The sequence below is a fragment of the Thamnophis sirtalis genome, unplaced genomic scaffold (genome assembly GCF_051295495.1).
Source record: "Thamnophis sirtalis isolate CommonGarterSnake01/CBP01778 unplaced genomic scaffold, rThaSir2_p1.2 scaffold_2, whole genome shotgun sequence".
Taxonomy (NCBI): Eukaryota; Metazoa; Chordata; class Lepidosauria; order Squamata; family Natricidae; genus Thamnophis; species Thamnophis sirtalis.
In genome coordinates, this window is record NW_028261382.1 from 31,287,734 (window position 1) to 31,300,731 (window position 12,998).

General features: G+C 45.1%; 1 protein-coding gene across 1 annotated transcript in view; it reads left to right on the forward strand.

The window, feature by feature from the left end:
* LOC106552739 (astrotactin-2) overlaps window positions 1-12,998 on the forward strand; it is a gene marked incomplete at its 5' end in the record, with an annotated part of 151,987 nt that overhangs the window by 48,317 nt on the left and 90,672 nt on the right. Inside the window, 1 exon segment of the mRNA XM_087707614.1 lies at window positions 5,386-5,553. Within this exon segment, the coding sequence (XP_087563740.1) occupies window positions 5,386-5,553 (168 nt within the window).

A 12,998-nucleotide genomic window follows, 5' to 3' on the forward strand; every position in this document is an offset into this window, starting at 1 on the left:
TTTTTTAGCACATTAAAGACGGAGAGGAAAGCATAATCCCGGGGAAAGATAGAGAAAACCAAATATATATGTTTACTAGCTGGATACCCGTGCTCCGCTATGAAACTATGTGATCAAGCTTGATAAATCCACACTTAAAGCTTGAAAATTAATGAGTAGTTACAATAGGCTATCTTCTCCCCTTCTCTCTCTCAGGCTTGCCCCACAGAGGCCTCTCCTATCTTATCCCCTTCTCTCCCTCAGTCTAAATCCTTAGTATCAGAGCACTTTTTAGGTGGGGAGGGGGAGTAGAATATCTAAACTCCCAGCACGCGCGTGCTTGCCATGCCCACGCCAAAGTGGCAGTTGAACCAGAGTTCTTTTCAGGTGGGGAGAGGGAGTAGAATGTCTAACTCTTTAGCATCAGAGTGTGTTAATAATAATATAAGAAATATTAATGCTCTGATAGTCATTTCAAAAAATCCTTTCTTAGCAAGCACCTAAATGCCAAGAGGAGCAAAGTTTCAAGTTTGTAGGCTTTACGGTTCTGGAGATTTCATGATGATGCATGAGTGGTATTTCACATATATATATATTTAACAAGGGAAAAGAACAGAGTCTTGCTGTGTTTTATCTCTTTTTTGTTCTCTAAAATACACGTTTTTCTCAAATGTCAAGAACTTCAAACCTCTCTTTGTAGAAGCTTCAAAACGAAGCGGTTGAACTTTGATGAAGACCTCCGGATAAGGTGTTTGAACTTCTGAAGCTGTTGCAGCCAACTTTGCTTTGATATAAATTTGAGTTGGAGAGCGGGAGGGGGTGTGTGAAATCTAAGAGGAGGGGGAAATCATATAACAAAACAAACTGCATCAAGAAGTCCCTGTGGACCTTCATACAGTGAAGAACCAGTTGCGCTGGAGGCTATGAGTTCTCCTGTGCATTCAAAAAAATAAATAATAGCTCCTTAGAATTCATTCAACACTTGCTGGTCTTCTTGGAAGCTGTGGTTATTCCAAAGCATTCTGCATCCCCCCACCACCCACATCAGTCTTCTTCCTTTTGCTTAGAAAACCCGTTCTTTTGATTTTCCCCGAGTATTGGTCAGTGAGATGCAGGATGGTTGAATCTGTGGCTCCGTAGCATCCAAATAATTCATTTGAATTCCAAGAAAGAGTTCGTCAAACCCTGCCAAAGATTTCCTCAGATCAGGAAGTGGGGTACGTTCAGAAAGAAGAAGAAGGAGAAAGAATGATGATGATGATGATGATGATGATGATGGTGGTGGTGGTGGTGGTGGTGGTGGTGGTGGTGGTGGTGGTGGTGGTGGAGGAGGAGGAGGGGGAGGGGGAGGATGGATGAGGAGGAGGAGGGGGGGGAGGAGGAGGAAGAGGAGCAGGAGCAAAAGCAGAAGAAGTAGCAGAAGAAGAAGAGGAGGAGAAGCAGAAGAAGCAGAAGCAGAAGCAGAAGAAGAAGAAGAAGAAGAAGAAGAAGAAGAAGAAGAAGAAGAAGAGGCAGAAGAAGACAAGCAGAATCAGAAGAAGAGGAGGAGGAGGAAAAGCAGAAGAAGAAGAAGAAAGGAGAAGAAAGGAGAAGGAGGAGGAGGAGGAGGAGGAGGAGGAGGAGGAGGAGGAGGAGGAGGAGGAGGAGGGGAAGGGGAAGGGGGGAAGAAGAAGAAGAAGAAGAAGAAGAAGAAGAAGAAGAAGAAGAAGAAGAAGAGGCAGAAGAAGACAAGCAGAATCAGAAGAAGAGGAGGAGGAGGAAAAGCAGAAGAAGAAGAAGAAGAAAGGAGAAGAAAGGAGAAGGAGGAGGAGGAGGAGGAGGAGGAGGAGGAGGAGGAGGAGGAGGAGGAGGAGGAGGAGGAGAAAGTTTAATTGTAATATGCTGTTCTTACCCCCAAAAGTTGTTGAGAGGACTACCAGAAAACATTTACAATAGCATTAATCCCCTGAACAAATGCTTAAACCTATGAAAAGAAGTTTGAACCATCCTTACGCACAAGAACAAAGAACAAAAGGTCTGTTGCATGTTGGAGGCCAGATTTCAACCCATCACTGGTTGCAAGCTCAGATATGACTATTCCCTCTTCTCAAATGCATTTTTCTCCCAAGATGGACAGTAGCAAAACTTAACCTTCTCCTATCACTTCAAGGTTGAGGGGATCTCAAGAGGCTAAATGATGGGGCTGGGGAGCAGCCTTCTCCCATTCATCAGAGAGAAAAAGAGTCCATGCAAGGGCAACCTTAAGAGTTGTCATCTTTCTCCTTGACTGAGAAATCTGTTCCTGGTTTTCAGTGGGTTTCCATAGCATTTGTTTGCAAACCCTGGCAGGACGGTGGAAGTCTGTCTATCTGTCTTTCTTTCTTTCTTTCTCTTTCTGTCTCTCTTCCTTCCTTTCTCCCTTTCTCTTTTCTTCCTCCCTTTCTTCCTCCCACCTTCCTCCCTTCTCCATCTCCTTCATTCCCTCTTCCTCCTCCTCTATTCCTTCCCACTTTTCTTCCTTCCTTCCTCTTTCCTTCCTTCCTTCCTTCCTCTTTTCTCCTTCCTTCCTCTTTTCTTCCTCCTTCCCTCCCACCTTCCTACCTTCTCCACATTCTTGCTTCCCTCTTCCTCCTCCACTTTTCCTTCCCACTTTCCTTCCTTCCTCTTTTCTTCCTTCCTTCCATCCTTCTTTCCTCTTTTTTTCCTCCCTCCCTCCATTCTTCCATTCCACCTTCTTACCTTCTCCATCATCTTCCTTCCCTGTTCCTCCTCTTTTCCTTCCCACTTTCCTTCCTCCTTTTCTCTTTTCTTCCTTCCATCCTTTTCCCCTTCTTTCCTCATTTCTTCCTCCCTCCCTACTACCTTCCTACGTTCTCCATCTCCTTCCTTCACTCTTCCTCCATCTCCTTCCTTCCCTCTTCCTCCTCTCTGCACTTCAGCCCTGATCTCTGTCACATTTGAAAACAGCCTTATAATCAGTGTAATTGAAGATCAGGGTTAATGAGGATGCAAGCATCTGTAAAAATCGCCCCCTCTCCGCCCTTACTGCACTGCCTGTCTGATATTAGATAAGGAAAACTGAAAATACATTTGCCTAATTAGAAGATGCATATTGCCAAGTGGTGGGAGAAAACACATTTTTGCCATTTCAGAATGGATGTACAGTGTGTGTGTGTGTGAGGAACTCGCAGGCATAGATGTACACAGACATATAACCCAGCAATCATTAGTTTTTTTCAACATTATCATCAACTCTTCATAAATAAAAGAAAAACCACTCTACTTTTAAGGCATTGTGTTAATTAAATATTCATCATGCTGAGATTTCTCACCAGTCTTGTGACTAGCATGCATATAAATGTTTGCTAATTGGTGGTTCCTTCAAATTGGCAACTTTCCAGCCGCTCTGCTATTCCTGGACTATTGTATCGTTGTTGTTGTGCATACTGCACGGTGTGTTTGGGTTCTGGGAGAGATGAAGGTGAAAGAAAGATTTAAAACTATGAAGTTTGTTCATTTGTATCCTAACTTTATCATTATTATTATTATTATTATTATTATTATTATTATTATTATTATTATTTTTGCAAATAACTCCTGCGGGTGAATATTTTCAACACACCTTCCTTCTCTTATTTTTCTCCTCAACAAACCCCGTGAGCAGGACTAGAACTCACCGTCTCCTGATGATTGGCCCAAATTCAGCCAGCTGGCTTTCATGCCTAAGGAGGGACTATAACTCACAGTCTCCTGGTGATTGGCCCAAATTCAGCCAGCCGGCTTTCATGGCTAAGGTGGGACTAGAATTCACCATCTCCTGGTGATTGGCCCAAATTCAGCCAGCCGGCTTTCATGCCTATGGAGGGACTAGAACTCACAGTCTCCTGGTGATTGGCCCAAATTCAGCCAGCCGGCTTTCATGCCTATGGAGGGACTAGAACTCACAGTCTCCTGGTGATTGGCCCAAATTCAACCAGCCGGCTTTGATGGCTAAGGTGGGACTAGACCTCACAGTCTCCTGGTGATTGGCCCAAATTCAGCCAGCCGGCTTTCATGCCTATGGAGGGACTAGAACTCACAGTCTCCTGGTGATTGGCCCAAATTCACCCAGCCAGCTTTCATGGCTAAGGTGGGACTAGAATTCACCATCTCCTGGTGATTGGCCCAAATTCAGCCAGCCAGCTTTCATGCCTAAGGCGAGACTAGAATTCACCATCTCCTGGTGATTGGCCCAAATTCACCCAGCCGGTTTTCATGACTAAGGCAGGACTATAACTCACAGTCTCCTGGTGATTGGCCCAAATTCAGCCAGCTGGCTTTCATGCCTATGGAGGGACTAGAACTCACAGTCTCCTGGTGATTGGCCCAAATTCACCCAGCCGGTTTTCATGGCTAAGACGGGACTAGAATTCATCATCTCCTGGTGATTGGCCCAAATTGCGCCACTTCTTCTGCACGTTATATCTTAGTCACCTTCTCAAAAAGCCATTCCTGGTTCTCTTTGAACTTCTGCTGCTGTGGATTGGCCCATGTTCCTTTGTGAAGGTATCACCTGGCTTATTGTCTATCTAGCTGCTATTTTACAGATTAACAGAGTTGGAAGGGACCTTCTAGGTCTTCTAGTCCAACTCCCCCACTCAAGCAGGAGACCCTACACTATTTCTGACAAATGGCAGTGCAGTCTCTTCTTGAAAGCTTCCAGGGATGAAGCTCTCGCAACTTCTGAAGGCAACTTCTGTTCCATTGGTTGATTGCTCTCACTGTCAGAAAAAAAAATCTTCTTACTTCCTGGTTAAATCTCTCCTTGATCAGTTTCCATCCATTTTTTAGTTCTTGTCTGGCCTTTGGGTGCTTTGGAAAATAGCTTAACCTCTCTTCTTTCTGTGGCAGCCCCTCAAATATTGGAAGGCTGCTATCCTGTCTCCCCTGTTCCTTCTCTTCACTAGACAAGCCACGTCCAGTTCCCGCAACTGTTCTTAGTATGTTTTAGCCTCCAGTCCCCTAATCATCCTGGTTGGTCTTCTCTGCACTCATTCTAGAGTCTCAACATCTTTTTTATAGTGTGGTGACCAAAACGGATGCAGTATTCTAGGTGTGATCTTACTAAGGCTTTATGGAATGGTATTAGAACCTCACTTGATCTTGACTGTATCCTTCTGTTAATGCAATTTAGGATTGCATTGGCTTTTTTGGCTGCCACTGCACACTGCTGGCTCATATTTAGCTGCTTGTCCACTAAGACTCCAAGATCCCTCTCACAGTTACTGCTATTAAACCTGATTTCATCCAGTCTCTATATGTGTCTTTTAGTTTTTCTAAGTGTAAGACTTTACTTTTCCCTACATTGCATTTTATTTTGTTAGACAGGGCCCAATGCTCCACTCTGTCCATCTTTTTTCTGGCTTACTTTCTTTCTTTGTCTTGTAGGAAGCAGTTTTGTTGTGAGTGAGGGCAGCTACTTGGACATCTCCGACTGGCTGAATCCTGCAAAGCTTTCCCTGTACTATCAAATCAATGCCACCTCACCATGGGTCCGCGATCTTTGTGGGCAGAGAACAACGGATGCGTGCGAACATCTCTGTGATGAAGAAACTGGTAAGTGGACAATTGGGCCATCTCAGGTCTTCTTCACCTTGAGCTGGTCAGAATTGAACTGCTGACAGTTGGCAGAGTCAGCCTGCAGTACAGCATTCTAGCCACTATGCCACAATGGCTCTTCCCAGGATCCTGGGAAGAGTGCCTTCGAGATCACATCATCCCTCCTCTGCCTTCCCCCCCCCCAGCTCATTTGCAGGGGGGTGACCTCTGGTAAAAATCCCTGATGCTGGGAAGTAGACTTGGCCTCATTCCAACAGTAATGTAGGCTCAGGATCTGAACAGATTGCCCGGAGCTGCCTTTCTCGGATAATTGCCGGCAGAAGGTCAAAACGCAGAGAGAAAGACCTCAGCTTCCCGAAAACAAAAGCTCCTTCTAATAGAATCACGCTGCATGTGTTGTTTGCACAACCAAGAGGGGCGTGTAAACCACTTGGCACTAGCAGAACCCATCCGTAGTATCCTTCTTCCCCCCTGTTGCTAAAATGCTGCCTGCTTAGAAAGCTCAGGGCTGGGATACCCCAAGCTGAATGGTGTGAACTCAACCGTTTTGTGTTTGGCAAGCCATGATTTATAGCCAAGCATGACCTACGCAGCCAGCCGATGGTGACTTAATCAGCAAAGTCAAGTGGAAAAGCCCAGCTTAGGACGATGTGAACTTGAAGGCTTGTGGAATTAATCGCTAAGTTGAGATGTAAATATGCCCATCTTCAAATCTCGGCTTGCAGTTTTCACTGGAGACTAACTGGCCTGCATTACTGCACTGGGGACAAATTCATTGTGTGTCTATTCACACTTGGCTAAATAAAGTATTCTATTCCTATTCCTATTCCTATTCCTATTCCTATTCCTATTCCTATTCCTATTCCTATTCCTATTACATCCCATCCCATCCTATTCTATTCTTTCATTCCATTCCACTTTCTTCTATTCTATTCTATTATTCTACTCTACTCTACTCTACTCTACTCTACTCTACTCTACTCTACTCTACTCTACTCTACTCTACTCTACTTCATTCAATTCCATTCTATTCAATTCCATTCCATTCTATATGGTACTTCTGAATATTGGTCTCCCTAACCTTTTATCGTGTTTTCATGGAAGGAGGGGGGGAAAGAAGGGGAGAAGGAAGGGGGAGGAGGAGGAGGAAAACATGGCAGGGGAGGGGAGGAGAAGGAGAAGGGAAGGAGGAGACCATGGAGAAGGAGGAGGAGGAAGAGGAGGAGGAGATGGAGAAGGAAAGGAGGAGAAGATGGAGGAGGGGAGGGGGAGGAAGAGGGGCAGGATGAAGGGGAGGAAGAGGAGGAGGAGGAAAACACGCGGGGAGGGGAAGAGAAGTAGGAAAACATGGAGGAGGAGGAGGAGGAGGAGGAGGAGGAGGAGGAGGAGGAAGAAGAAGAAGAGGAGGAGGAGGAGGAGGAGATGGAGAAGGAAGGGAGGAGGAGATGGGAGGGGTTGGAGGAGAAGAAGACAAGGAGAAGGAGAAGGGAAGGAGGAGGAGGAGGAGGAGGAGGAGGAGGAAAACATGGAGGGGGAGGGGGAAGGGGAGGGGGAGGTGGAGACCATGGAGGAGTGGAAGAGGAGGAGGACTTAAAATGCAGGGGAACTCTAGGTTCTGGCAGTGTGGCGTAAAACACCCGCATTAATTAATCCACTAATGAACCCAGGAATAGCCACAGTGACATCTTTATATCTCACAAGGATGCTCCTTTCTCTGCTCTTCTCCAAACTGGATGTTTTATTTCACTTTCCCCTCTCCCCCCCTCCCCCAAAGTCTGTCTAGTTTGTAGAACATATATTTGTTATTCTGTAAGTGTGAGGAATTAATGACCCAGGCTGATAAAAACTCGGGAGAGAAGAAAATGACTTATTAAGGGCCGCTTCGATTGGCAAACCCTTCCTTCAAAACAAACGGAGAACGCAGCGCGGGGGCTGCCCCTCTTCCACATCCCTCAGCCCCCACTCCAAGCCAAGACAAATGCCTTCCTGCCAACTCATTCCTTCCCTGGTTTCTCCTTTCCTCCCAAACACTCCCCACCCTAAATCCCACCTCCCCCCACCCCTGTTTCCTTTGCTGGAAAGGTTACTTTTGGAAACCTCGCCTCATGAATCAGAAAGTTAGCAGCTCCTAGCAGCTCGTAAATCAGGTCTTGGGTGTCGCCGGGATGAATTCCCCCCGGACTTTTAATCTTTTAATATCAAGACATGTTTAAGATGGTGAATATTTTATGAAAGAGCTCTTGCAATTTAGCATATCATTAGCGGTGGACCAGTGGCTAAGGCGTTGCTGATCAGAAAGGTTGGCAGCTCGGCGGTTTGAATCCCTAGTGCCGCCTAACAGAGTGAGCTCCCGTGACTCGTCCCAGCTTCTGCCAACCTAGCAGTCTGAAAGCATGTAAAAAATGCAAGTAGAAAAATAGGAACCACCTTTGGTGGGAAGCGAACATGACCACGGAGACGTCTTCGGACAGCGCTGGCTCTTCGGCTTTGAAATGGAGATGAGCAACGCCCCCTAGAGTCAGCACTGCCCCCTAGAGAATAACAGAGTTGGAAGGGACCTGGGAGGTCTTCTAGTCCAACCCCGTGCTTAGGCAGGAAACCCTACACCACTTCAGACAAATGATTGTCCAAAATCTTAAAAACTTCCAGTGTTGGAGCATTTACAACTTCCAGAGGCAAGCAGAAAAAAGTCTTTTTAGTCTTTTGATCACAGCCTTGAGGCAGGAGAAGGGATGTCATTTATGTCTCCTCTTCAAACTATTTCTCAACTGGGGAGATTGGCCATTGAGAAATATTTCTATTTCTGTACATAATTGTATTTACATATTTCTCAGTGTCACACTGGTAGACCTCAACTTACAAAAAAAAGTCTTGTTTAGCGACTGAAGCACTGAAAAAAGTTACTTATGCCCGTTTTTTCACACTTATGACCGTTGAAGCATCCACACGGCCACCTGATTTACCTTCGGATGCTTGGCAACGGACTCACCTTCAACGGGTTCACATCATTGACCGCATTGACCGATGATCTCTGGAGAGCCAGAGATGGAGGCCATGTGTCCATCCTAGTTCTCCTTGACCTCTCAGCGGCTTTCGATACCATCGACCATGGTATCCTTCTGCGACGACTGTGGGAGGTGGGAGTGGGAGGCACTGTCTTGCAGTGGTTCTCCTCCTACCTCTCGGACAGGTCGCAGTCGGTGTTGGTGGGGGGGGGCAGAGATCGTCCCCGAGGCCCCTAACTTATGGGGTGCCGCAGGGCTCGGTCTTATCCCCCCTACTATTCAACATATACATGAAACCGCTGGGTGAGATCATTCGGAGGCACGGGATAAAATACCATCAATACGCGGACGATACACAGTTGTATCTGTCCGCCCCGTGCCAACTCAATGAAGCGGTGGACGTGATGAACCGGGGTCTTGAGGCCGTTAAGGACTGGGTGAGAGCTAACAAACTGGTACTCAACCCGGACAAGACCGAGTGGCTGTTGTGCTTCCCTCCCAACAATTTGGCCAACGTTCCATCACTCAGGCTGGGGGGGTCAAAATTTATACCCCTCAGACAGGGTCCGCAACTTGGGAGTCCTCCTGGACCCACAGCTGACTTTTGACCACCATTTGTCAGCTGTGACCAGGGGGGCATTTGCCCAGGTTCGCCTGGTACGCCAGTTGCGGCCCTACCTGAATCGGGAGGCCCTCACAACAGTCACTCGAGCCCTTGTGATCTCTAGGCTGGAATACTGCAATGTGCTCTACATGGGGCTGCCCTTGAAGAGCATCCGGCGACTTCAGCTAGTCCAGAATGCGGCCGCGCGAGTGATCGTGGGCGCACCACGGTTCGCCCACATAACACCGATCCTCCGTGAGCTGCGCTGGCTACCTGTTGATCTCCGGGTGCGCTTCAAGGTGCTACTTACCATTCATAAAGCCCTCCATGGTAGTGGATCTGACTATCTGAGAGACCGCCTTCTGCCAATTACCTCCCTTCGTCCCATCAGATCGCATAGAGTAGGCCTCCTCCGAATTCCATCCGCCAGTCAGTGCCGACTGGCGACTACGCGGAGGAGAGCCTTCTCAGTTGCAGCTCCGACGCTTTGGAACGATCTCCCCGTGGAGATTCGTACCCTCACCACCGTCCAGACCTTCCGCACAGCCCTCAAGATCTGGCTATCCCGTCAGGCCTGGGGATAAGACCCGAATCTCGCCCCACCCGAATGCTGAATGAATGTTGTGTTTTATCGGTTTATTTTTTTTATTCACATTTTTTTTCTTTCTTGTGTTTTGTCTTACACTCCCTTCCCATTAATTGTAAGCCGCCCTGAGTCCCCTCAGGGAAAAGGGCAGCCTATAAATGTCAAATAAATGACTAAAAAAAAAAATCATCTCCTTTTGCGACCTTCTGGCCAGCAGAGAAATGGGGAAACCAGATTCCCTTAACAGCTGTTTTATTTAAGAAAAACAGTGGTTCATCTAACCACTGTGGCCAGAAAGGTCGTAAAATGGGGCAAAACTCATCCAATGAATGTCTCTGTTAACAACAGAAATGTTGAACTCCATGGTGGTCGTAAGTCAGGGATGAACTGTTTGTTTTCTAATTTTTAATCATTTTAATTTCTGACTTTTCATTCTGGCAATCGCTCCATCAGGGTTACCTTAACAAATTGTGTGTGAATTATTTATTTACTGACTGTGAAGCCAATGCATTAAAAAAAAAAGTGGCAATCTTTGTTAGTTTTGATGAAGAGCTATTTAACATGCACGGCTGCATCAGTCTGTTATTAACAGGGTGAAACAGACCTCAGAAATTCCTGAGGCTACGCATTGCGTAGTTGCTTTGTGTATGTGCTAGAGAGAAAGAGTTAGGGAGGAATGGAATAGAAGAGAATGCAGCATAATAGAGAATTGGGATGGGATAGAATAGAATAGAATAGAACAGAACAGAACAGAAGGATGAGGTGCGACGGGGTAGAATAAAATAGAATAGAATAGAATAGAATATAGAATAGAATATAGAATGGAATGGAATAGAATAGAATAGGGAGAAGAGAAGAGAAGAGAAGAGAAGAGAAGAGAAGAGAAGAGAAGAGAAGAGAAGAGAAGAGAAGAGAAGAGAAGAGAAGAGGAAGTAGAGTAGAGAATAGAATAGAATATAAATAGAATAGAATAGAATATGGAATAGAATAGAATAGAATAGGGAGTAGAGAAGAGTAGAGAAGAGAATAGGGAGTAGGGGAATAGAATAGAATAAGGAATAGAATAGAATAAGGAATAGAATAGAATAAGGAATAGAATGAAATGGAATGGAACAGAACAGAATAAAGAATAGAGTAGAGTAGAGTAGAATAGGATAGAATAGAATAGAATAAAGAGTAGAGAAGAGAAGAGTAGAGAAGAGGGAGTAGATAGAGAAGAGAAGGGAAGGGAAGGGAATAGGGAGAAGAGAAGAGAAGAGAAGAGGGAGTAGAGTAGAGAATAGAATAGAATATAAATAGAATAGAATATGGAATAGAATAGAATAGGGAGTAGAGGAGAGTAGAGTAGAGAAGAGAATAGGGAGTAGGGGAATAGAATAGAATAACGAATAGAATAAGGAATAGAATAGAATAAGGAATAGAATGAAATGGAATGGAACAGAACAGAATAAGGAATAGAGTAGAGTAGAGTAGAGTAGAGTAGAGTAGAGTAGAGTAGAATAGAATAGAATAGAATAGAATAGAAAGTAGAGAAGAGTAGAGAAGAGAATAGGGAGCAGGGACTAGAATAGAATAAAATAGAATAGAATAAGCTATAGAATAAGGAATAGAATAAGGAATAGAATAAGGAATAGAATAAGGAATAGAATAAGGAATAGAATGAAATGGAATTGAACAGAACAGAATAAGGAATAAGAATAGAATGAGGAAGGGAATATAAAATAGAACATAATTTACTTGACGGTTGCTACAAATAGGCATATTTATTTCTTTGGATGAATATCACTCCGATGAGAAACATTGACCCTTTTTTCCCTCTGTGCACATCTGTAATTGATAGAGTTTGCACTCCCGTCCCTCCATGTACACGCTGCGGAAATGAAATATGTTCCTTCCCCTTTTCCCCGCTTTTTGTGAGATGCATTGATTTCCCATCGTTTCCTGGTTTTTAGCTGGGCTTTTGTCACCGGCCTTATTTACAGCCTGTTTGTTTATTTCCAACTTTCAGCTCCAGACCTTTTGTTTGGAAGAACTGAAAACCCTATTAATATGCAGACGTGAATAGATGGAGATGAATATCAATAGAAAGGAATAGTTGTAGCTCAGGGTTGAACTGTGGGGTCCTTGGTACTACCTGAGCTTGGTGGTTTTCTTACAGACATTTCGTGACCCAACTGGGCAACATCATTTGTGGGGAGCCGGAAAATATGGGAGGAGGAATAGGAAGAGGAGGAGGCCTATGGGTCCTTGATGATCTCTGAGCTTGGTGGTTTTCTTGCAGACATTTTATTGCCCAACTAGATAACATCATCACTGCTAGAAGGGAATTTGGATTTGGAGGAGGAGGACGACGATGACTGTAGGGTTTTTAATGCTCTCTGAGCTTGGTTGTTTTCTTGCTGACGTTTCATGACCCAACTAGGTAACATCAACCATGCAAAAGGGAGTGAATTTTACTACTTATATGCAGTAGCTTCCCCTGCCAGTATTATGATGGCAGTTTCTTCTGAGTGATTCCTTGATTGGACTAGCATTTTCTGCTCCTTCATTTGTCTGGTGTTAATCCTTCCTTATCTGGGTGTTGCCTGCTGGAGAGGGTTTGCTGTTATTTCTCTTAAGCCCACTCCCTTCAAGCACTGATGATGTTCCCTAGTTGGGTAATGAAACGTCTGCAAGAAAACAACCAAGCTCAGAGAGCACCAAGGTCTCCAGAGGTGAACATCTCCTCCATCTCATGTTGCAGTAGGACAGGGACGTTAGGCACGCTGGTGCGCTTATGCACGCTCCCTTTATGGGAATGGGGTGAGGTCCACAGCAGACAATTTAAGGTTGAAGCTGTGGGGGTTTGAGGATGTAACAACAGAGTCAGGTAGAGTATTCCAGGCGTTGACCACTTTGTTGCTGAAGTCGTATTTTCTGCAATCGAGTTTGGAGCGGTTTCCCTTGAGTTTGTATTGATTGTTTGTCAGTGTATTGTTGAGGTTGAAGCTGAAGTACTCGTTGACAGGTAGGATGTTGTAGCAGACAATTTTGTGTACTATGCTTAGATCAAACCGTAGGCAGCGTAGTTCCAAAATTTCAACCCTGGTGGCATAAAGGATTCTATTATGAGGCAGAGGAGTGGAGGACTCTTCTCGTGAAATACCTCTGAACCTGCTCGATTGTATTAATATCCGATATACAATGTAGATTCCAGGCAGATGAGCTGTACTCGAGGATTGGTCTGGCAAAGGCTTTGCATGCCCTA